This window comes from Triplophysa dalaica, chromosome 19 (genome assembly GCF_015846415.1).
Source record: "Triplophysa dalaica isolate WHDGS20190420 chromosome 19, ASM1584641v1, whole genome shotgun sequence".
NCBI lineage: Eukaryota > Metazoa > Chordata > Actinopteri > Cypriniformes > Nemacheilidae > Triplophysa > Triplophysa dalaica.
Genome location: NC_079560.1, coordinates 11,369,173 through 11,393,898, shown reverse-complemented (window position 1 = coordinate 11,393,898; position 24,726 = coordinate 11,369,173). Strand labels below are relative to the sequence as shown.

The 24,726-nt window shown below is 39.2% G+C and overlaps 1 protein-coding gene across 2 annotated transcripts; it reads right to left on the bottom strand.

Annotated features, from left to right (window-relative positions):
- Nucleotides 1-1,828: 1,828 nt before the first annotated feature.
- On the bottom strand, nucleotides 1,829-21,829 carry zgc:100829 (uncharacterized protein LOC445149 homolog). 2 transcript variants are annotated; one of them, XM_056731455.1, is made up of 9 exons: nucleotides 21,668-21,829; nucleotides 20,171-20,451; nucleotides 18,886-19,206; nucleotides 14,190-14,295; nucleotides 13,913-14,030; nucleotides 12,216-12,257; nucleotides 12,045-12,086; nucleotides 6,582-6,813; nucleotides 1,829-2,722 (listed from the first exon to the last, which is right to left on the bottom strand). In XM_056731455.1, exons 3-9 carry the CDS (start codon nucleotides 19,046-19,048, stop codon nucleotides 2,493-2,495), a joined length of 933 nt encoding a protein of 310 aa, XP_056587433.1. In that variant the 5' UTR covers nucleotides 19,049-19,206; nucleotides 20,171-20,451; nucleotides 21,668-21,829; the 3' UTR covers nucleotides 1,829-2,492. The 2 variants fall into 2 exon arrangements, with proteins under 2 accessions (XP_056587433.1, XP_056587432.1); XM_056731454.1 differs by having other exon boundaries at nucleotides 14,148-14,295; nucleotides 21,668-21,825.
- Nucleotides 21,830-24,726: the final 2,897 nt, after the last annotated feature.

The following is a 24,726-nucleotide window of genomic DNA, read 5'->3' as shown; positions in this document are numbered from 1 at the left end:
TGTAGAGGATCATACATTTTTTAGTCATGTGACACAAAACAGAAATACAAGAAAATGAGGAGAAAAAAGATTCGTCAAGAGTCATCTCTGCTCACAAAGGCGACTATGAATACAAAAATAAGCCTATCCATACCATCACTTCTGCAATATTCAAGGTTACTCTTGAAACTTGCGAACATCATTGCTTTTATAATAAATTGCATGTGATGGTCCTCATCTGTAAATCACTTTAGAAAACACAATCTATCTCCTCCCGAAGTCAACATATACCAACATCTGCTTGCCTCGATCTTCCGAAACCTTTTGAGACCTTCTTATCATTTCTGAAGCACAAGTTTAGCATCCAGCGGCCCTTGTCAATAGACACACATCCCTGTGACTGCCTGCGTGCAGCCTCTCATGTGACGGAGGTGCGACTGTGCCCGTGGCAAAAACAAAGACTCGCTCTACTTTTCCAAACAAACGAACCCTGCCTCTGCTGCAGGTGGACGCGCTTGGCTCACATACCGGCCATCAACCCAGATTTTCCGTGGGTGTGAGTTTTTTGTTTGTGTGTGTTTGTAGCGGGCGAGCAGGGAGTTAATGCGGCAGGCCTGTGGCGGTCCTCCTGCCCTCAGCCAGATTAATCATGCAGCAGACCCCAGTTCCTTCTGCCTGGGGGCCGAGCCGTGCCCGCATGCTCTCCCTATCACATGGCCCAGGACTCTCTCTCCTTTTTTCTTCGTTTTCCTCTCCTCTACATGCTCCTTTGGGGAAGAACAAGGGGGAGGAGAACTCTCCACGTTACGCCACGCTTTGCTTCCTTCCCAGTATTTCTTTATTCTTCCTTTTGCCTTCATTCCGTGGCGTTAGGAGATAGAGGCAGGGAGAGAAAAAAGGGTCTCATCTTCCCTCCGTTGCAGCGTCAACAACGGCCCTTTTTATCCCTCATCTGAGGGCCCTTTCGGCGACGGCCATGCTTTCGTGGGGGGAGGGTGGTTTGCCATGGGCCTTCAACACTCGCCTGGAAACAACTCACCGACGTCTCTGTGCATCGGAGAACAGCCAATGCTATTGTTGCGGCCACTTTTCCAGTACTGGGCATCAGTTTTTTGATGGATACGCGAGATGTTGTGCGCATGTGCATTCACGGTCAATGACACACAAAAAGATGATGATGTCACAATTAAAAACAAACATGTAGTTTACTGCTGCACATGCTACAAAACATGTAACTCCTGAAAATTGTAAAGTTGTGGTATGCAGGGGGCATAGCAGCCATTACTATTACCTAAACAGTATTTTCAAAGCCAAATAGTATTTTAAATTACACCCATTTTCAGATTGTAAATTCAAAATGTCCCAATAAAGTTGTAAAACATCATTACACATTGATATAATACACATTACATATTAATTATGATCATAAATGTACTTTTATAACTATCTAACAATTTATGTGTCATAAACTATTACTATTATTTTTTCTTATCTGGCTTCAAGACCACCCTTCTTTCTCAACCACTGTTTTATTGTTAACAACAAGCAGGGGGAAACCAAGAGAACAGTTCACGTTAGAGATTACACCCCTGATATTAAAGCTCCTGACATATGCACCGATTACATCTATATGATTTGCAAGTGCTGTCTTTTGTGAGTGATCCATTGTCGTTTATAACAGGAAACGCATCATATATCATGATTAGTTGTGCACTAGAGAGGAAGTGACACAACTGTAAGAACTGACCTCAGATTACTGTTTAAGCACTTGTCATGAGCACATGTTGAACATAAACACAGTCTGAAGCTTGTCAAGCCACTGAGGAGAAAATTGATACCAGAGCCTGAAGGGATTTGATCATTTTATTACAGAGGCGATGTTGCACTCTTGTCCTGAATGTGTGGATGAGACTCAAGCGTAATTATATAAACTCTTCCAGAACACAAGTTAACAAAATACAGAATTAAGTGCAAGCAAATGGGACAGTTGAAACAATGTACATGAAGAACGTGTGAAAGGTGACTGCTGCCACATGACCAATGACTGAATTACAAAAGATGAAAATGTTATTATAAGAACAAAATGACAAACTGAGCCAGGTTAACACTGTACAGGAAGAGATCTTTAAGTAAACGTCTGGTCAACTGTGGAGCATTTTTAGTTTTGAGTAACTCAATCTCATACCAGTTATCTAGATTTCATGCGACCCTTAAAAACAAACACACACTCGAAAATATGATTTCAGTGCCGTGATACAGTCAGGACAACGCTATTGCCCAAAGATTGATGTGGCAATATGACTCTTGTTTCATTCCTGCTGAAAATAGTACAACATACTTACACTGCATAAACAATACAAAAATACAAAAAAATACAATTGCAAAAATATTTTTACCCTGCTGCATTACTTTGGTAACTAATGCATAATAGTTCCTGAGAGAGGCTAAGAAGACCTCTTGATGGGTGTCCTTCAGCATCCTAAAGGGGCGGGGTCAGTCCCTTCACCAGTCAATTACCTGAGGGCGGGTAAGGGGCGTGGCCTCAAGTGACCAGGCTTTTCCGGAATCGGAGGTTTGTTGGCACGGGGCGTGGCTTGAGAGAGCGACGACTCCTCAGACACACTGAAAGTTTTCATGAGTTGAGCCACACGGCCCCGCCCCAAACAACTTTCCTCTTTTACCGTGGACCCCACGTCCATAGAAAACGTCCGTTTAGAGGCGGCGACCACTTTGAAATCTTTTCCTGCAATATAGAGAAATTTGAAGTGAAGGGTCAAGGACGGTTAAAAACATGTTAGATGAGACAACTTCAAAACATTTGCACACTCCCCCGCCTCCATCCCTCCTTTTTATGTTCACTAAACACTCTCTTCTATATACGTTTTAAAATCTCTTTCCAGTGTCCCTGGCTCTTTCTTCCAGCGCTGCAGGCTGCCAGACCGGAGGTCGTCGGCGCAGGAAGTAGAGCAGGGACGCAGCTGGGTGTAGTTGGTGTGTGTGAGTGTGCACGGTTATGGGTGCGTAAGAAGTGTGCGTTATAGGGCGCGTGTGTGTAATTGAAGGATGGAGGGATGGAAGGAGGAGAGGAGGGCCGTAGGGATGGCGGTAGAGAGCAGACAGACGCTGCTCAGACACCAGAAGGCTTGAGGAGCTGATTATTTTTAGCCTCTTCCCCAGGGGACACAGATGTGTGAGTACGTTCGCTCTCTTCTGCACTCTCTCGCAAACACATAGCCTACCCCTTCTCCTTTACATGCACAAACTATAACACACATTTTGCCCCTCACTTTCTGTTAAAAACACAGTCTCTCTCATGCACGCTCACACAGCCCAAACACATATGCGGTCGGGTCACTTAAAATGTATTAAATCACGATGCGTTGGCTTTCACCGAGAGCTCTTTTAAAGAAGACCAGGCTCATTTTATGAACTCTTTTTTTTGTTTCGTGTCTTTTCTCTTTGACCTCCGGTGAACTTTTGTGAATCCCATGAAAACATGTCGAGGTCACACCAAAGTTAACATAAATAAAGGAGAAAATCATTTGCGTATCGAGACAAGAAAGCCCAATTCGGGGATCAGTAATTTAAAAAAGCCAAACAAATTGTCATTGACATTTTAATATGGAGAGTTTCAGGGTATTTCAATTATTCTCAAAGGTGATTCTAATTAGAATCTCATTACCGTTGGCCATTGATTTTTTAGCAGCATAAATTAAAGGCAGTACAACAAATATTAACATTGTCAATACGTGCAAAAATACAAAAACAAAAAAAAGTTTTGGGATGAAAATAAGCTTAAAGCTTCAATACGTAACTTTAGTTAAAAAATCAGTACGTTAAGGTGTGTGGTTTGATATTGGAGAAATTTCAGGTTGACGTCTTTTACTTTAATCAAAGTAACTTGCAATTTTAGGTTTCAAACAGAGAAGGCGATAGAGAGGCAAAATTTACAGATTGAAGCTTTAATAGAAAATATGCTTCTATGTCGCAAACACAATATCCTTTGCACATTTTCTTTTGTTCTTTGCTTGGGATGAACTATGTATAGACAGATTTCATGTGAATCACCTTCTCTGTTGCTTACTTCTCGTGTCCAACCCTCTCTTCTTCATATCTGTCCCCCTCTCTCCCTCCCTTTCGCTCTCACTCTCTCCCTTCCTGGCCCCTGACCTGTGGTTCCTGTGTTAATGTCCTCTCGCCGCACTGCGTGGGCCTGCCACTGATTGTCTCACTGTGTTGTGTGGTCGCCACGGAAACCCTGGATAAGCTCCAGCGACCGAGGCGGACACACATGCGTGCACAGCACCATTACACACACACACACACACACACAGAGTAACACTCATGATCTAAAGCTGTTTGTTCCACCGCATTTTCTACGCCCCAGTAGTATCCCGTTCTGTGTCCTACAAACACGACGCATATGTGTTAGCGTGTCTGTCCGTGACCGTCTCTTCACACACGCTACCCGCTGTTAGCCGACACCAGCGTAACGACGCTGTCGCTCGCCGGTGTAGCCGTTTTTCATCCTCCCGTAACCTCAGCGTTCCACCAGAATTCGACCTCCGGAACCTGAGACTCACCGCCACCCCCCAAAGCTCGGCTGAAACCAAACTCTCTGCTCCCAGCTCCAGGCCAAACCTGCCCCCGCCAGCTTCATCCGTGCAATCACTTGTGACAAAGCCTGCAAGCACCTGATCGCAGCAAACTAAATGCCAAAACCACAGCCTCACACTCCGCTTCGCCTGACAACAAGTCGCAACGTGTCTATCTGCACTGAACGCAACGGTGCCGCGTGTCACCTCAGAACTATCATTAACACCAACCAATCAGCTGTGAGCTAGAGGCTGGTCAAATGTAAAAATAGCTATGTATCCAACTTTACTTTCAATGGAAAGTCACATTAAATCATTATGCAATTGTTGTAATATGTGTATTGCTGAACAGAGTATTATACAGAAGCTACTACATTACAGACAGAATTTATTTAAACCAAAAAAATATTGTTTTAATTATATACACATTTGTATGTTAAAACAAATATGGCGAATAAAAGTTGCTGGAGGGGTCTACATCAGTCAACCCCAAAATCCCTTGTGACGCACCTCAACGGATGTTTGTAACAATGCGAGCAATTTAGTTTTCACACGGCGTCCGACACAGAAATAGTGTGAAAAGGGAATGTGCACGATGTATACGGGATACTTTCTATTCCAGTCCCCGTATGCAGATAGCAGAGATGAGGGTCGAGCTACAGTGTCAGAGAAAAGCACGCTATCTCTTTAAATGCCCCAACCGCTGACAAAACAGTGGGGTGGGGGGGCAGAAGTGGGGCAGGGGGCAGAATTCCGGAGCAGCACGTCTGTGCGCTGAGCCAGGCCGCGGGGGGGTCACGGCTGCCAGGGGGAGGTGGGGATCTGAGCGGAGGCTGGGGGCCCTGTCACTTATCAGCTCCGGCCGAGCGTCGCCCAGGGCCAGAGTCGGGAAGCAGCGTTGGAATGCGTGTCCTTCCCTCTGAAGGTGAAGAGTAGAGACGCACACACACAAAAACACACGCAAAGACAGAGCGAGCAGCTGTGGGAAGCTGTTGCTTTCACGCACACGCCAGGATGAACATGCACGCTACAAATTCCCGTGACTTACGCGCTCTGAACCACACCTATGAAGTTAAAAGCTCATGCGAGTTATTCGCAAACACGGCACACATCCAGGTGTATCTGTTCACACTTGACAGAAATGCAACCAGGATTAAGAGTTTTGGAAAACAAAGCGCCACATCATTAAATATGACTATACACTGCATAAACTATTATATTTATATAAAAAACTAAATGTAATATCTCATAACACTATTTAGATGGATCTAGTCTACTGTATACATACACAAGGAAATAAATAGAACAATAACAACACTACACATGATCTCATATTCAACATTATACTGAACTCGATGACCTCACCTTTCACAAGATATGGTGGGGCAAGCGAGGTCATTATTTCAGTGTTATTTACTATAGGAGTGTTTATAAGTTGCACTTCTTCTATATGCCCAGCAGGGGGCGTCGAGAGAAATGATAGTGGGTTTAGAATCATTTCTAATAATATACACTGGATGGCGCAAGTTCGGCTTTTTGAATGAGTCATAACATCTGCTGAGGTGATAGAAGTGTGAAGAAAAAATGCTCATGTTTAGAAATATACCCAAGAGATGTGTCCAAGATATCATCAGTAGAGAAACGACAGGACTATTATTGAGGACAGAGGGTATGTTCACATGAGTTTTCAATAGACAAATAATTAAATAAAAAACATTAAAAATGCATTAAAAATGAGAATACTATAATTCTCACTGTACATTCTATCTGATACATACAGTATATTATGTTTCAAGGGTACCCAGTGCTAAGGTGTGGCTTTAAAGTTAGTTTGACATATAATGAAATGTTTTCTAGAAAAGCACAATAATAGTAGTAACACAAGGATACAGTCTGTTAATATTCTGATGTCTTATTGTAAAAAGTAAGGGCACATAAGTGATTAACAAAGACAATGTCAACAAAAGCTTCACCCTTTTCAAGGAATTTGTCATTTCACATCCTCACCTATGTTGATCTGTGGTTTGGGGTTGTCTTGAGGACGGAGTCTAGACGAATCAGGCAGCTGATTGGTCGTCCTGGCCTCTGTGTCAGTATTAGGAAGGCTACTGGGGTCCGAGGGTGTCCGGGGGCAAGATCTCAAGTGGGGCCGATAGCAAATCGAGGACATGATTGCAGTGTGGTTTTCCGAGTGTCCTGACTCGGCATCATCACTGCTCTCCTGCAGCTGATCGGTTACCTGCCATATACACAAAATAATCCATTTACCAAGAAGTAAAAGTTGCAATTTGTGTATCAAACTGCAGGTCGTGACAACGCAAAAGATGGGTTTACTAGGGTATTGCAAGGTTGGGAAGTAAATATTAAAGAGATTATTCAACCCTCTAGGTGTTCCAAATCTGTATACATTTCTTTGTTTGGTTGAACAAGCAGAAAGATATTTGGAAGAATGTTAGTAGCTTAGATTTCTGAGGCACCATTGACTACCACAGTAGGAAAGAAAAATCGCAATGGTACAGTCAAAGGTGCCCCAGAACGGCGGGGTTTGATAAATCCCTCCAACAGAACAAAACAATTACAAAATAATTTTCCAACTATGGTAGTAAACAGTGCCTCAGAACTGTCAGTTACTGACATTCTTCCAAATATCTTTCGTTGTGTTCAACAGAACAAAGACATTTATACAGGTTTGAAACAACTAGAGCGTGAGTAATTCATGACAGTATTTTCATTTTTGGGGAATTTTCCCTTTAATGTGAAAATGAAATCTAAAAATATAGATTTTTGGATTTTTTATATCTATTTTACTTCCATGGTATTGTCTTAAAATCATTTTCCCTTTAACCGAACAGAAAACAATCGTGCTCAGGCAAACCTAACACTGTTTTCTGCATTACAGACTTAAGATGAAGCCAAGACGCCTTCAGGCGTTTAATTTAATATTTCTTTCCTTCAAGAAGTGAAACTCATTCATTTGAAAAATAGCCTTTAAGTAACTTTTAATCCTTCGTTTACGTCATAAACAGTTGAAGAAAAATGCCCTGAAACTCTCTTTCTCACTCCGATGAACACATATTAATAAAAAAAACCTCATCAATAAATGCTGTATTAAAACAGAATAGAAATGTGTTGTGTGCTATGACTTGCCCCGCCCAGGGGCTTCTGGGAAAAAAGGAGAAAATGACGCATGTAAAACAGGAAGAGAGAGAACTAAGAAGAAATCAAAAACAAGAGGTTCTCGCCCGAACCCCAGGGGATAGTCCCACAATCCTATCCATCTGTGACTGACAGGCACGTTGTCTCGCCCGTTTTAATTCCCAAATCAACTTTATCAACCATCTGCTCTTGAGGAACGCAGAGACCCAAATCAGCCCCCGGGCTCTCTCAGGTCCACCTGCAGAACGCACACACCCTTGTCTGCCTTCCAGCTCTGCGACTTACAGGACACACACTGAGAGCGCTACCCTCTCTAGCAGCTTAAAAAACACCTTTATACAAAAATATACTTTGTACATTATGTAATACGTTTTTCAGTAATTGGGGCGTGACATGACCCACAGGGCTCCGACCAGATTTGCAGAATATTAGCTTTAGTAAGTAGGTACTTACTTGGTCTTATCTATAAACCTGAGCCATATGTAAGGTAGGACCAGAATATAAAGGGGTTGGGCTCTTCTGAAATAACCCCCTAGCAACAACTTGGAATGTACAGCATAGGGACTACCGACCGTTTCAAAGCAATAACACAAGCAAACGTTACAGGCCATGCACGCTTTTGTGGCCCAAACTAACCTCTGGTACACATACGCAAAGAACAGAGCTCTGCAGATTATTTCTGACAACAAGCAAAAGAAAAAACATGTAAAGCATTACTTAATAAGTTAAAAGTATGTCTAGCCAGTAATATTGTGGGTTAATAGTAGAAGCACCATTACTTGGCCCATTGAACAAGTTGTTTATTTACAACAATTATTATACAAGAAAACATTAATAATTCATATTATTCTCATTCAAATAAAATAGTAATAGTAGTATTATTAGCAACTACACAGACTGCTTAACAACGACCGGAACTTAACTTTTGGGCCAGGCGTGTGCATCTGATGAAACCATCTATATTGAGACCAAAAAGATATTTTGTTAAAATGCTACAGATTAATGTACACGCACAAATACTCGTTTAACAGTGTGTTTAAAGTGTTGTGTGCTATGCTCAGCTGTTGGGGTCAAGGCCCTGAAACAGGTGTGATCTGTGTTGCACAGAACGACAGCTGAGGGTAAAACGATCTCAAGATGAGAGCACAAGAACTGCCGCTCTGACCCCGACCCCTCCCCACTCGGGCTGAGCGCCAGAAGAGACCACCAACACTCAGTGGAGGCCATTCCTTTACACTGACACGGTGTCCACACCGCAGCCTGTCCTGTGAATACTGTAATGTGAACGAGACTGAGTCGAACATGCCGACCCATTTTTATTGGCACTAGACAGGTGACAATGCAAACACAGCAGAAGTCTTCCTGGTGTGGTTCAAAACTCTTTCTCTGTGAAACAAAAGACAACGTTTTGAGAAATGCGTTTTTGTATCCATGCAATTGAAGTCAATGGGGAACAATGTTGTTCGGTTACCAACATTCTTAAAAATATCTTCTTTTGTGTGTGGAAAAAAGAAAAGCGGGTGTGTGATTGAAAGAACTTTAGGGTGAACTCTCTCTTTAAATGAGTCCAGTACACTTGAGCTGGGATGAACTCCACAAATTTATGCAAAATCTGATGATCCATGTTATCCCAGCATGACTCAAGAACCTCCCAAATGGCATCCTGTATGCCTCGATGGAAGCAATGAAAGCTGACCTTTTGTATAAAATTGTTGACATCTGATAACTGACCTCCAAGTAGAGCATAACTTTATATGTTATGACTTTTTCAGACTTTTGGAGCACATTGCAGAAAGAAATACGAGAAATACGCTGCTACGGTCAGTGTTAATGGGATTGCTATCAGTGAACAGAGGTGGAAGATCCAGGGACTTCCTAGCAGCCTTTGGTCACATGAATATTAAAAATGGCTTTGTGGAATTGGGAACAGTCTCGAGACGCAATTTTTTACTCGTCCTCAAAGACAGAATGTGCAGGAATCTCTCAGGTTGTGTGCAGCGAAGAGCGTAATGAGTCATGCGGCCCCTCCACCTCCGGTTGGTGCAAGCAGTCAGTGAGTGAGAGTCACACCTGTGTGCAGGATTTCCTCTGTCGAAAACGACGCAGTTGAAAAAAAACACTAGCATCGCTTTGTTACAAATATCAGCCGAACGTCATGACTTCAGAGGCTGCGTCTGTGCACGAAGGCAGCCCAGAGAAACGTATAGGCAGCCTAAGGGAAGTCTTTTTGAGTGTCTTTGCAATAACTATTATACTATTTTCCACTAGAAATGCATTCAAAAGTTGGTGAAAGTGAATATTAAAATTGTTATATATAGAAAACTATGCTCCAACGGAGCTTGGGCCTTCTTGACCAATCACGTTCCTCGCATGTTGTAATGGAAACGACAGGTCTCTGTCATTGGTTAGCTGTGAAAAGGGGAGTTTTATTTCTCCAAAAAAAGTAAAACTTTTTTCAACCTCAACAGACGCTCTGAGCTGCAGAGAAGATGCCGACGCTGAAGTTTGAAAAAGCGATAAGGGCGTTTACTTCATAGGATTATAATGTTAAAGTCAGCATAAATTCTATTTGGCTTTCTGACGAAGCAAATAACATGGCTAATCGACTAACCCAACATGAACTAGTTTGAACTAAGTGAACATGCTTACATTCCTGCATTCTAACTTAAAATAAATAAGTAGAAAGTAAACATGTCTCCAAAAACATTGTTCAGCTGCAGGTTCGATGACTGCTTTTTTACAGAAATTGTTTTAATTGTTGAGCTTCAGGTTGAGGCTCATTTAAGTGACTGTATTCTTTTTCATTTTAAATGATTTTTTACAGAAAATAATTGATGTTCTGAACTTCTGATTATTGTTGAGCTCCAGGTTAATGCTCACTTCACTGACTGCATTTATTTTCATTTACTTTAGGAGAACTCAAATATTTATTTTAATGATTTAACTTCACATGTTTACTGTTCCAGAATGTTCTATATGTTTCTTAAAAATAAAACATATTTGACCCTGGACGACAAAACAAGTCTTTTGGGTCAATTTTCTGAAATTTCGATTTTTACATTACACCAAAGCTGAATAAACTAGCTTTCTTTTGATTTATGGTTTGTTATAATAGGACAATATATTGCGGAGATACAGCCGTTTAAAACTCTGGAATCTGAGTGTGCAAAATAATCGAAATACTGAGAAAATTGCCTTTGAAGTTTTTACTTAATATCCTAATGATTTTTGGCATAGGTGAAAAATCTATAATTTTGAAACATAGAATGTATTTTTGGCTTTTCCTAAAATGTTCCTCTGCTACTTAAGACTGGTTTTGTGATCCAGGGTCACATATTGTGTTCAGTGGAACAAACGTTGTTTTATTTAAAAATAACACATTGTAGATATGTAATTGTAATACTGTTACACCCTGAAACCGTGGTAGTTTTGCTCAAGGTTATCACACCATCGGAACCTCATACCTGCCCATCCCTAGGCCCCGTTATGCAAAAAAAAAATGTATTGTGATAATTGACTTGCACAATATTGCTACCGTAGGCCATTCAAAATATCCTCAATAATTCCACATGACATATTAGCATACACTGTCAAAAACAACTAGCAGGATATACTTTTTTGTGTTTATTTGCACAGGTTTTGCACCCAGTTTTGTTAAGTAAATGTTACTAACGATTTATTTTAAAAGTTAATTTTACTTAAGTTTATATAAGTTACTAACCTGCACAAATAACACAAAAAATAAGTAAATCCTAGTTGTTTTTTACAGTGTAGTTTTAAAATGTAAATCCTTGTTCATGGAGAGAGTGAACAAAACCTGTTAAAAGATATACATTTTCAAGCATGTTGATATATTTTGTATGCACTCAACAAAAGCTACAAGGTACCAGTTGCATATTAAAATGTTGCTAGTGATGCCAGCAAATATATATGATATAATGCAACATAATCTCATAACGCAATACACGTGTGAAAATTGTATCTATCACGTTCATACTCATGACATGAGCTTTTAATTTCAATTCTATGAAAAAACATAATACAACACAATACTTTCTGGCTGTCACATGCACCCGGTGGTATGTAGTATTGATGTCAATTTATATGCGCAGTAATTGAAAAAGGTAATTTTATTTTATTTTCTAAAACTATTGAACAAAATCAACTAAAAGCATATACTGATAAAATGCTGTACTATTCTAGAATACAAATTCCATATGTTTTAAGTATAATATTGTAATACATTTTATAAGGGCTTGTGTCTTTAACAAACAAATATTAATCATATTAAAGTTAAAAAAACACAATACTTACATATTCTACAGGTGAAGGTGGCATCTCTTCATCTACTGGCACCTAAGCATTAGGAGAATCCATTTAAAATAAGACATAATATCATTTAAAATGTAATCAGAAATGTGGGGGGTCCATATACGACCCCTTGTTACTACACTACAACTGTACAGTATCAATATCAAAACACACCTGTGGGGGCGCCAGAGTCCTTAACTCTTTGTCAATGTTCTCCTGTGAAAACAAAAGTCAAGACTTAAGTACTTGACAAAACGGACTGTTCCCTCTCTAACAAACATAGCATCTGTATAACATCCGATATATAAATATTGACAAAAGTTAATATTGAAATTATTAGCTTGTCAACTTCAAATGGGCTCTCAAAATGGGTTTGGTCTTAACTGGTGGCAGTGAGTCACATGTGCTGAGGTTGAAGGACATATGTTTGTGTTTAACAAGTGAAAGATCATAGTCTGGTAATAGCCTACTGGCCAGCACATCTTCCCTGGAGTGCGCTCGCTGCGCAAGGTGTTGCCATGGAAACTCTAGTCCAACCCCCCCACCCTCCACCTTAGTTTAACAAGAAAGAAGAAGGTGAGTAGATCTCCCCCTCACAAATCCAGTGTAAAACCAGTGTAGAGAATCTTAAACACATTGCACACATCCTGAGAGTGTGATGTACAGTAAAACACACATATATACGCACTAAGGATGACATCACTATAGCATTACAACATTCTCTAACCAGCTGCAACCGCGACAGAAACCAAGCTATCTACAGGTTCCTATTTCTGCATCATCCATAGCTCAAACTCTGTGTACAAAAATCTCACTCCCGATGTGGACGAAGCTCAGAAAGAATGATGGTGAATCGTTCTCAAGCTGAGAAACATTGGGTATTATATGACAATTTCCTTACGTTCAGTAAGGAACCAATGAAACAATGTGGTCTGGAGAAGCATCACAAAATCCTGTTAAAACCATCAGAACTAGACACAAACTTTGTGTTCCTAGTTAAACCGTGTAGTGTCAACGTGTAAACAAAGACAACAAATTCACACGCAGCTCTGTTTTGGCTTTCACAGAGTAGCGTGGACTGAAGAATGATCTCAAATCTCGATGGGTTAAAAATCAGTTACGCTGCATAAGCCTTGATATCTGTGGGGTCTGAAACCACCTAAATCACGATTAATCACGATTAATTGCTTCCATAATAAAAGTTTACATAATACACGTCTATGCAATATGCATAGTTACTTTGTTTTTATAAACACGTACATGTGTATATTTTAGGACATATCTGCATGCATATATTAATATTTATTTGTAAACACATACATGTATATGTTTAAGAAATGAATAAAGGTTTATATATCATTTTAATGCTATATTTTTTCTTAATATATACATGTATGTGTTGCATGTACACGCACAAAATAAGTATGCAGACATATATTATGTTAACACAACTGTTATTCTGGATGCGATGAATCGAGATTAATCATTGAACACCCCTAAAACAGACATATTGATACACGAGCACAAGGAAACGAGAGAGAGATCGTGCCTGAGAGATGGAGAGGTGGGTGGTAGTGGGAGGTGTGCTCTTTAAAGGATGAAAAGGAATAACAGAGGAGAAAGGAAGGAAAGGGGAAAGGAAAGTGTGAAAAGAGGGAGAGATGGAGGTTGTGATTTATTTGGCTGTTGAACGATGACTCTCCCTGTGGAGAAAGTCCGTCTCGCTGCCCCTCGGCTGTGTCCGAGATTAATGACACTAGCAGGAAGGTCACCTACACACACGCACGCACGAACGGATACGCACCGGCACCAGTTTAAGAATCAAGTTTGGGAAAGCGAGTACATGCATGTATGTATACACAAACACACACCTTAAAGTTTAGCTCCACTCCTGAATGGCGTTTGGGAGGAAGGTTTTCCCGGCCTGATCGTACAGGTTCTGCTGACGTTCGGTTTGCCAGGTTGCTTTTTACAGCAATGGGTTGGTTACTAGAACACAAGACAATACACACAAGAACATCATTGATCAGTCCTAAAAGAACGAACGGTTCGACGCCCTTCAGACGTCTTTAGAAGCTGCTTTAATTCCTAAACATGTATCCATACAATGAATTGTGAAGGACGCTGGTTGTTTTAATCTCTGCGAACCCCGAGTAGATGATCTTTTGGGACTTCATCTCATCCACCTCCCCGATGACAGCGACTTGCACGTCTCCATCTCGACCCAGCAGCCAGCTCACGCTTTTGCCACGCGCTGCAGAGAAAGATGAAGAATGATTTCAAGCTCATTTTTCAGGAATCCGTAACAATTTTACGAGGTGTCTAATTTGTGCGAAGTGAATCGTACAAAAATGTATGATTAAAAGAGAAAAACAATTCTAAAGCCCCTACACTAAGCCCAACCCTAAACTGAGTTACTGGCGTGAAAGAAAATCATACGAAAACGTACAAATAAGATTGTACCAATTCATTCAAAATAGCTGTAAAGTAGTTATGAATTCCTGTGAGATTGTCTTGAATTTGCAAAAGCCACAAACTTTTTTAGGCAAATTTTGGTTATCAACATTCTCAAAATACCTTATTTTGTGGTGTAAAAGAGAGTCATATAGATTGGACAGGAGAATGAATGAATTATAAAAATCTGCTCCGTTTCTTCTGAAAACTGTTGGTGGTTCGACAGCCCAAAATAATGAACTTATGTGCATAAAAGGACAAAAGGAAGCTTAATTCAGAGGTAATGAATGGCATGACACATGTGAAGGTTGTTTAAAGAAACATTACTAGAAAATGTTTGCCAGAAAATAAGGAAAAGCCTCTCATGATGAACTGGTTGAAGAGCTTGACTGACACACGCCTGATCCCACCAAAGAGACCGTTAGTTACAAAAAACAATTCCATCGTTTTATTTTTGATGTCATTTCAAATATCTTAGCCTAACCTAACGTATTAATCAGAGATTAATTCCACGCATAATAACCACTGCTTCATGATACCTTTAAATGACTCCGGGCACATATGCTAATGCTAACATTAGCTTTAAAGGGATACTAAATCCAAAAATCCTTCAAGTGGTTCCAAATCTGTACATCTTTCTTTGTTCTGATGAACATCGAGTAAGATATTTGGAAGAATGCTTATTACCAGACGTTTCCCCAACAATGGTAGTCAAAAGTGCCCCAGAACAGTATGCTGTCCTACATTCTTCAAATGTCTTATGTGTTCAACAGTAAAAGTAAGTATTTCAAGATCTGTTTGGTTATAAGCATTCTTACAATATCTTACTTTGTGTTTATCAGAACAAATAAATTGATACAGATTTGGAACAACTCAAAGGTGAGTAAATGATGACAGAATTGTCCTTTTTGGGTGAAGTATCCCTTTAATACATTGAATGCCGAAATGTTGTACTATTATAATGGCCATTAAATGAGACGACAACGACAAAACAGCATTTAATGGAGGACATATATCTGTGAGCCGGTGTGATAACATCTATGGATAGTTATAACGTTAATGTCATGCACCACAGCGCTGCCTCAGTAAATGAGTTTATTTCATTAACCGAACACATTTACTAAGACGTCTGTGTGAAAGTTCAGCTTTATTTCTCACTGCAGTTGTCACATCAAGGGACTGTATCTATTATGTTTAATGAAGGCTTCTTTAAACTATAAACATTGCTCTCGGTGCTTGGACACCTTTGTAGACATAACAATCATAATCACAATACTTGTGTCTGATGTCTCTATAACAGGAAGATATACCATCACAAAAAAATATGTATCTACTTTTAAAGAATTATGTTACAAAACGGATCCCACCCAACAAATATGTTCCAAGAACATTTGCCAACATTCCCGTTGAAGAGATAGTTCACCCAAAGTTAGGGATGTAATAATTGACCTTGAGCTAGTCAAAAATCGATTATAATATGCGAGGATTTAAGTCGGTTGAGATGTTAAATGAATCGCAATACATGTTTTACACAGCAGAGGCTCAAAACACGGATACATCTTAAGGGTAATAAATCCAAGAAAACAAAGTCTTAGTTTGTTTATATTAGAGAGACTTTGTATTATTTATTTTATATTTGACTTGGAATTTGTTTTAAGGATGCAATTTAGTTTTGTTATGTAACATAATTAATTTTTATTTGACAAAGAAATGTGCAGCATTTCAGAAATAACACATTGGCAGTATTTTATTTCTAATTCGTCTCAACTTATTTTGTAAAAATAAATCATGAATTCATGACATTGCATCGTGAGTTAAGTGAATCGTGTTTTCACTACTTAAAAGTAAAAAATCTTTCATCATTCTTTTAACCTTGTGTCAATTCTGTATGACTTTCTCTCTCATCTGCAGACCACAAAAAAATAGAAATTAAGAACGTTGGTAACCAAACAACCTTGGTCCCCTTTGACTTCCATCATATGAACAGAACCAAAGAGACATTTTTACAAATATCTTCATGACATGAGGTCGAATAAATGATGATGGAATGTTTATTTCTGGATGAACTTTCCCTAAAAGTGTGCTTATGTTCTTAAAAGTGTCTTAAATGTCCACTAACATTGTAAAAAAAAACACATCAATGTTTAGAACGTTTAGTAACAATATAAAATGTTAAAAGTTGAAGTTACTGCAACACTGTTAAAATGATGAGAGTACGTTAGCCAGTGCTTCTAACGTTCCTGTTAACCATGATAAAACCATTCGATAACAAACACATCGACACATCATCACAAAATGGTTCACATCTGTTGCCATTCAAATCTACGATCTCTGTGTCTCTTCCGTCTCAGTGTCTACTGATCGTATGTGTTTCCTCTATACTTCCTGCTTTGCTGGCAGTCATCTGTTTGAGTGGAACTTGGCCCGCCTGACGTTTCCTGTCTTGCTCTGAAAACTGGGTCAGTAACAAAACTCTTTCCTCTGTCTCGTGCAGCCATCTCACTTAATGCAGCGGTCCGTCTATCGTCTGAGACTCCTACTGTATTACTCTTGATTTTGGTCATTTTGCAGTATAACATGCACATGGGCTACTGACCAGTGTCTCTGTGAATAATGTCTGTTGATCTTGAGCGTGTCGTGTCGGTATGTGTGAGGAAAGCACTGACATGCAGGAACAGCTGCAGTTGTCTGAAACGGACAGAGAGCTCTCTGTTCTCCTCTGAGGTCTGATGGTCAGGGACCTGATAATGACCGCTTTGTTATTGGCTCAAAAAGACTTCCTCCTGAAGTTATGAACGTGTCCAGCCAACTTAACCTTTCAGCGGTCTGAACATTATTTACTGGTACACTTCTGTGCAAAACCAAAAGTCTGACCTTAGAGAATGCAAATATGTAACTGAATAGTTGACAGACTAATATGCAAATTTATCCTATGGTGCAGTTTATAAACTGAATATGCTTTTGGTTTAATTGAAATTCAAAATTTAAGATTATAACCATATTTGAGGAGGGAGGTGCAAAGCGATGCATTCAACAAAAAGAGGCCCTTACAACGAAAAAGTTTGAGAACCACTGCCATAGGACACATGTAGGATTTAATCATTATTTACCCAAATTCGCCTATGTTTTACCTCACCAGCTGTGGAAGACAATATTATTTCAGTACGTCTATAAAAATTTCAGGTTTATCCAGTAACAATGCTGATCCGCTAGATTCCACAAGCCATCTGTACGTCCGACTAGTGTAAATGCGTGAATGGGTGTAGCTTCAGCTCAACAACATAAAGATTCCTTTTCATGCATGTTTACGTTTCCTTCGTGTCATGTGCTCTTGTACAGAAACCTCCATCTCATTCCTCTCATATCTCATCTGTTTACTCCTCCCTTTTCAAACAGTTGTCCCGCTGAAGGAAGCTTGTGCGTAAGAAGGGGCAAAACTGAGAAAAACCCATTTTATTGCTCTTGTGATAAAAAAACGTAAACCCCAAGCGTATGGTCAGTGATGCACGTTCCTAGTGGTAACATCAATAAATCAGATCTCATCTACAAGTTCCCTCGTGTACCGAAGCACGTTTTATGGACCAAACATCAGTGTCCCTCACTAAGAGCTTCTTCTAGTATCACAAGACTTTCAACGTGTAGCACCACAAGATATGTTTAGCAGCGGTGGATAGTTTGCTATCAGCTGAGCTATTCTGCCGTAACTGAGTCATGTACCGCATTAAGATTCTGACCATATTAAGTCATTTCAGGCCGGCAAAGGGGAACAAGAAAGGACTTGCATGGTATTTTGTTTACAGTTTTGGGGGGGGGGGAGTGTATGGTAGTAATCCTTTTAAAACTCAAGAATTTCTGATGACCTTGAGGCACACAGAACAAAAAAAATACTATAATTTTTCCTACTATGTTAGTCAATGATGTCCAAAAAATATCAGTTGCTTAGATTCTTCCAAATATATTTATTTGCGTTTAACAGAACAAAGAAATGTATAGATGTTTGGAACAACTTGAGAGTGACTAATTCATGAAAAAAAAAATTTGGGTGGACGTTTCCTTTAAATTTTAATGTGACTACCACAAAGTAAACTGTGTCTCTTGAGAAAATGTCATTAATGATGACTAATGAATAATATGCTCTTACTCAGCACTAGACAGGAAGTATGACTCAACTGTACTTTATCTTACGTAAATTAAGAATTTAGAAATCACAAATCTAAAAAACCTCTACAAAAGTCACACATCAGTCGGATGTTAAGTGATGATTTGAGACCTAAAAATAGGTTCTGATTCCTCTTCAAACAACACATATTATGGAACCAGAGGAACAAATGTATAATGTTTTTACCTTTCGAATCCTATATCTTTGATGTTCGATAAACCCATGACCCACCTGTTTTTGGTTTGGGTTTGAGCGGTTCCCTTTCCTCGCGCTCCTTCCAGCGTCGCACCTGCTCCTCGCGCATCTTCAGGAAGAGCGTCTTCTTCTGCTCATCATTCAGTGCGTCCAGCACATCGGGGTCGATGTACATGTCCTTTAAGATCTGCTGTAGCATGGCCGTGTATGTGGCACTCCTTTATATATTCTGTGCCTTGAAAATGAGGATGATGGAAATGATGACGAAGCACAGCCTGGTCCTCGAATCCACTGCTGCGATATTCCTTTACCACATACAAGCTCTCATCACCGACCAGCAGCCATGCACAGGACACGCTGTCAGGGACAAATGACAGAGTACAACATCTGGAAACAATTTGCACACTTTTTTTATAGTTTGTTTACTTGCGCCTTCCTGTTCTGTTTTTGGAGCGTTATGTGAAAAGTATGTTAATTAAAGTCCTGCTGACACTTGCAGTTTCTCTGTTTGTTGGCAAGTAAAAGTAAAGTAAAATGCTAAAAAGAATAATTCACCCGAAAAAGTAAGACTCATCATTTACTCACTCTTAAGTCATTCCGAGCCTCTTTCCCATACAATAGAAGTGAATGATCTTTTAATCTTTTAATACTTCTGAATCAATCCACAGATTTCCCAAATTCATGTGCTGCATGGGACAAATAGAAAATATTGCTAAAAGACTAAAAGCTAAAGTACCGACACTGAAAGCAAAAGTGACACAATGGCATCCAAAAAATGAGAACGTTAAGAATCGGTTCGGTTCAAATTGTAAGTAACCAAACGAATCCCATCCTTTAAAAAACAGCTTGAAGATTCTGCCAAACATCTCATATTCTTTGTCTATTCAAAAACAAATGTCACACAACATTGAAACAACATGAGCTATATAAAAACATCATTTGCATTTTCTGGTGAACTGTCTCTTTTAGATTTTCCTCTACTCAAGCACACAGGTCCTCTGCATTTTGGGCCTGAACAGAAATGGGGTTTGCTTCTTTTACCAGCAGCTGCCCCCTTCTTCTATTTTAACACTATTGAACTAGCATGCCACAACCTTTTTAAAAAAAGACAGCAGACCGAGGCCGAGATAACACACACACAACCGTTATACCAAAAAAGTTACAGCTTCCACAATACTGTACGAACACGACAGGACAAACGATGTCTCTGTGCCTCCATATTTAATGTCTTAAACGCAGGCTAAAACACGAGAGAGAACAAAATACATGGGGAAGTTGGAAAGAGAAGAAAAAAAAGACTTAAATGTAAAGTTGTACTCACAGCTGGGTTCGGAGGTTCCACAGCACACTTTACTTAGAGGGAAAGTGAGTGCTTGTGTGTCCTTCTTGGCTTTGTGTATGACTTAGCTGGTGACATCACAACATTCCACACTCTCTCTCTCTCTTCTTTTCCTATTTCTAACAAATTTGCATTACACGCTTTCCCTCGCTCGCCTTCACACAAACACACGCTTCCTTTCTGCTCGTGTTACTAGCTTAGGTTGGACGAGAACTCAGGAAGCAGACCTCAGCTGCTGGCACAGTAAATGAAGTAGCAGCATCCTGTTTGACAAAGACAGAGGAAGGAGAGAGAGAGAGAGAGTTTGAACCTGAGGAGGAGGGGCCGCTGTATCACACAAAAAATGTCAGAACTTAATCACTCTTCAGCAAACCACACAAAACAGCGAGAGGGAGATTTCTGAGGATCAGCAGATGTTTGTGTAAAGCTGTTCTCCATTAGTGCATAAATGACAACACAAATCTGTGATTTTCCGTAGAATATTGAACTTCCCTATTACTTGAAATTTCACTTTGATTAAACTACTTAATATATCTCCAAAACTTCCCTGTTTATAAATTGTGAGGTAATTTATGTCAACTTTTCTTGATCGAGATTAAGACACTGGATTGATGTAGATGACAGGTGGGGTGATTTAACTGTTTTATCATTTTGATTTGTAATGTTAATAGACCTGAAACCATAACGGGCAAACACATTGGACTTCTAAACATCCTTTATGTGCTTTATCATAACCAAACCACTAGGGGTCGCGCAAGTGCAGAAATACTCTTCTATCCGTCAGTTCTATATCATTTTTTTAATGAGTTTGGATGTTTTTAACAACTATAGTGATTTAATTATATGCGTGACAATTATTTGTTTTAAATTTCACACAATTCCCAGTCACATCCAGGATATTGCCGCTGTAGACCTTTACGATTCCTTGTTAAAGATCTTTATTATTTTACTTTAAATTTGTAATTTATGTGTTTACACTCTTTCATCATCGGCCATTTTTCTGTCACTATAAATACAGATAAGACTATTGTTTATGCCCGAACAGGAAAGATCTATATCATTCATATCTGACAAATGCCGGCTGAGTTTACTTCAGTTTTTGGTTTTTAATCAACAGCGCCATCTGCTGGTTATACATTAATGGTCTGTTGGATCTTCTTCTGTGACTCTCTGTCGGGGCTGTGCCGATATTACTTTCACTAGATGAAATCAGACCCCACTTAAAAATAAAATAGATCACAACAGCTATATAATCGCAATATCTTTTGAATACAAACAATTAAACTATTCAAGTCTATTAACCTAAGGCACAAAAAAACAATAACCAATAACCAGCAGATGCCGCTGTTGATTAATCATCTAAAACGAACAAACGAAGCTCACAACATGTATGAAAGATGTCGATCTTTTTGTCGACAGTAAGTGATGACTGAAAATGCATTAGTCTATAATAGGCTACATGACTCGCCAAATACTCACCATCGTGTCGCTCTAAACCCACAAAAGGAGATTTGTTTACGAATCTTTACGCAGCTCTTTTACATTCATTGAAAGAACAGACCACAAAATTAAAAAATTCAGTCACCACATCTCATCCTCTACATGATAAACCCGAAGCGACCAGTACTGAATTCGTTTTTGTAGAAATAATAATGATCGCGTTCAGATCGGACGCAAGCAGCGTGACTTGTCGCGCCAGGTTTGACGTCATTGGCGCCAAAAGGTAATTGGCTTGTTAATTAAGACGCGCGAGTTCGAGTACTAGAAACAGAAGTATACAAGATGTATAAGCTTTTATTGCCGTGGCAACCTATGTCTTTGTAGGTTTTCTCTAAAATACTACCGTATGGGGTCACACAGTTCAGAAGATCTAATTTATTGTCCTTTTAGGAGCGTGGTGCTGCGTAGTTCACCGCATGTAGATGCGTGTAGATTCTACAAAAGTAGTTTTTTTGTTCAACATCAAAATATGAGAACAAACGGTTGAATCACACAGAGGTAAGTGAACGGGACAAACGTTTTATTTGGGGTCAATTAATTATTTCAAGGAGACCATTGACGTTATTATAGCATGTAAACTACATAAACAGTGCCGTATATAGACCCTTCCTGAATCCTTTCAGAACATTTTTCTTGTTTTTGTGGTTGTTTATATGTAGCATTCGTTATTTATGCTTCCTTGCGTTACAAACTCAGATTTGTTATATTCCCCACCTTAAACCTTGAAATCACGACTGGATTTCGCAACATTAAATATATTTAGTAACATTTAGACATTAATGATACCAGCGATTAAGTAACTTTAAAACGTTAAATGTAGGCCTATTAATTATCATGAAAACAGGAAATATCCTATTTCCGAGAAGAAAATAGAAAATATGTCAATTTAGCCTTTGTTTCCATGCAAGTAAGAATGTTAAAAAATGTATTTATAATGGAATAATTTATCTTTCAGTTCAGAATTGAGAAAATAGTTGTAAATAATTGCATTAAGGGAATGTACACTAGCAAGTCTGTCACTTGTAATTTTTTTGTAAACAATGAACCTGTTATCTGTTGAAAGGAAGCAGTGTTATCTGAATATTTGCATTTGGCTAAATATGTTTGTGTAATAATAGCCCAATGATGATGTACACCTGTCCTGGATGGTTAACTGGAGCATTATCATAAATAAGTGGCTACGTAGTTTTTCATTTTTATTATTATTAATAATAAACTACATAGTTTTAAAGTATATTAAAATAACATTTGACCACCAGATGGCGGAGGGCTGTTGAAACTGTAGTTACTGAGAAACACTTTATTTGCTGTTATAAATGAGGCATTCAGGTAGTGCATTGAACTGTTCAGATCATTCAACTCTTTGACTTTAAAGAGTAAATATTACAATGTCCTTAAAATTACATTTGATGCAGTGTGTAATGTTGCTGTGTGTGAATGTAAGCAGTCTGGCAAGTTGTAAAGTTGAATGTGAACGAATAACAAAGTTATTGAGTTGTGAAATAAGGAGTCGACTCTGAATCACACGCCCGAGTCTGTCAATCTAATTTCAGTTCTGGGTCCGATTTGCGTCAATCCGTCTAATGGCCACCATCTCCATTTGCGACGCTGCACTCGGTAGACCAATCACAGCAGACTAGACCATCTGACCAATCAGATTAGAGGAGGCTGACAGAAACGAGGAGATCAGACAGATGATTCAAAGACATTTCATTTGAGAGTCAGTCAAGAAGTTAATGAATAATAACTGCCTATTAAAAGAAAATGAAAGTGTTTTTACAAAGTGTAGGTAAACTTGTTGTTGGACACGTCATAAACCAAAGTGTATGCATTTGCTTACGGTTGCCACTGTTAGTACACTCAGGCATGTATAGATGTATACGCTCTGTTTAACTTCACTATACATGCTTGGTTTCTCTGTTTGGTAGTTGTAGATGTCAGCCTACTTTACTGAAGGTAATCCTCTCAGTTGTCCCTGGATCCATTAAATGAGCACGTATAGGTCAACCAGGTCCTGTGCCTTAAAGTTAACTTTTTCAAAAAGAATGGTGGATCTAGACAGTGAATGACCTTATATGTTAAAATGTAATCAGATTTTTTTCTAGTCATTGTCAAAAAGCAAGCATACAAAACGTGCTACCTAGCATTAGTAGTGCGGTCAGTGGGATCTTTCTGCCTCCACCTAAGCTTTGCCCACAAAAACACTTCACAATGTTTACTAACAGTAAAGGCGTCAATTGGTCCTGGCTATCAAGTCTTTATTCACGTTGAAGTCATATCATGTTCACACATGCTCTCATTCCTTAGCTTCTGAATATTTTGATGACCATGGACGTCTTCTAAAAGTTTAAATAAACGTTGTTTAAAGTTGTTTCTGCATAATTTGGGTGTGCTCGCAAAGTTAAGGAGACCTGCAAACAAGACAACTCTTGTGCGGAGGATAGATAACCCCCAGCTGGCTCCTTCTTTAAAGCACCACACCCACCAGTGCTCAGCCTCAGAAATAGGTCACCTCTGACTCACATAGGGCACTTAGACATGCTAAACATCTGGACATTTAAAATGAATGAGAACCACAATTAAAGGAGAAAGATCCAGTTCAAAGTTTCTGAAAATGCATTAAGTTGCCAATTAAGTACATGTGCAGACCTTTTCTTTAACTTCAAAGAAACCGTTTTTGACCTTAATTCTAAGGTAGAGAGAAAGGTGACCGTGGCGAACATTCACTTTCATTCAGGGGATAATAATTTGATATAAAAAGTGCACACATAGACCTATTCTGTCTGTTTGTTCTCTGCCTGGGAGTCTCCTAGAATCATGGGGTTAAATGTTGTCAAATTAATATCTTTGGAAGGTCTTTATATTCAATTTTACAATTTCCATGCACTTTTATCTTGTTTTTAAAATATTATTCTAGAAGCTATTTTTGTTATGTGTTGTCAAATTTGTGGTACTATTTTATTTTATTTTAAAATGGTCTTTGTTTTTTCAGTTCTGTTTGGTGATGCCATTAATGAAGAACGCCCAAAAAAATGCTT

What these genes read in the sequence shown, in the direction of transcription:
- zgc:100829 (XM_056731454.1), bottom strand. Translation starts at nt 19,048, where the DNA reads ATGCTACAGCAGATCTTAAAGGACATGTACATCGACCCCGATGTGCTG. An exon ending in GGACTCTGGCGCCCCCACAG is followed by an intron (nt 12,087 to 12,215) that starts GTGTGTTTTGAT and finishes CCTAATGCTTAG; the next exon opens with GTGCCAGTAGATGAAGAGAT. An exon ending in CACCTTCACCTGTAGAATAT is followed by an intron (nt 6,814 to 12,044) that starts GTAAGTATTGTG and finishes TGTATATGGCAG; the next exon opens with GTAACCGATCAGCTGCAGGA.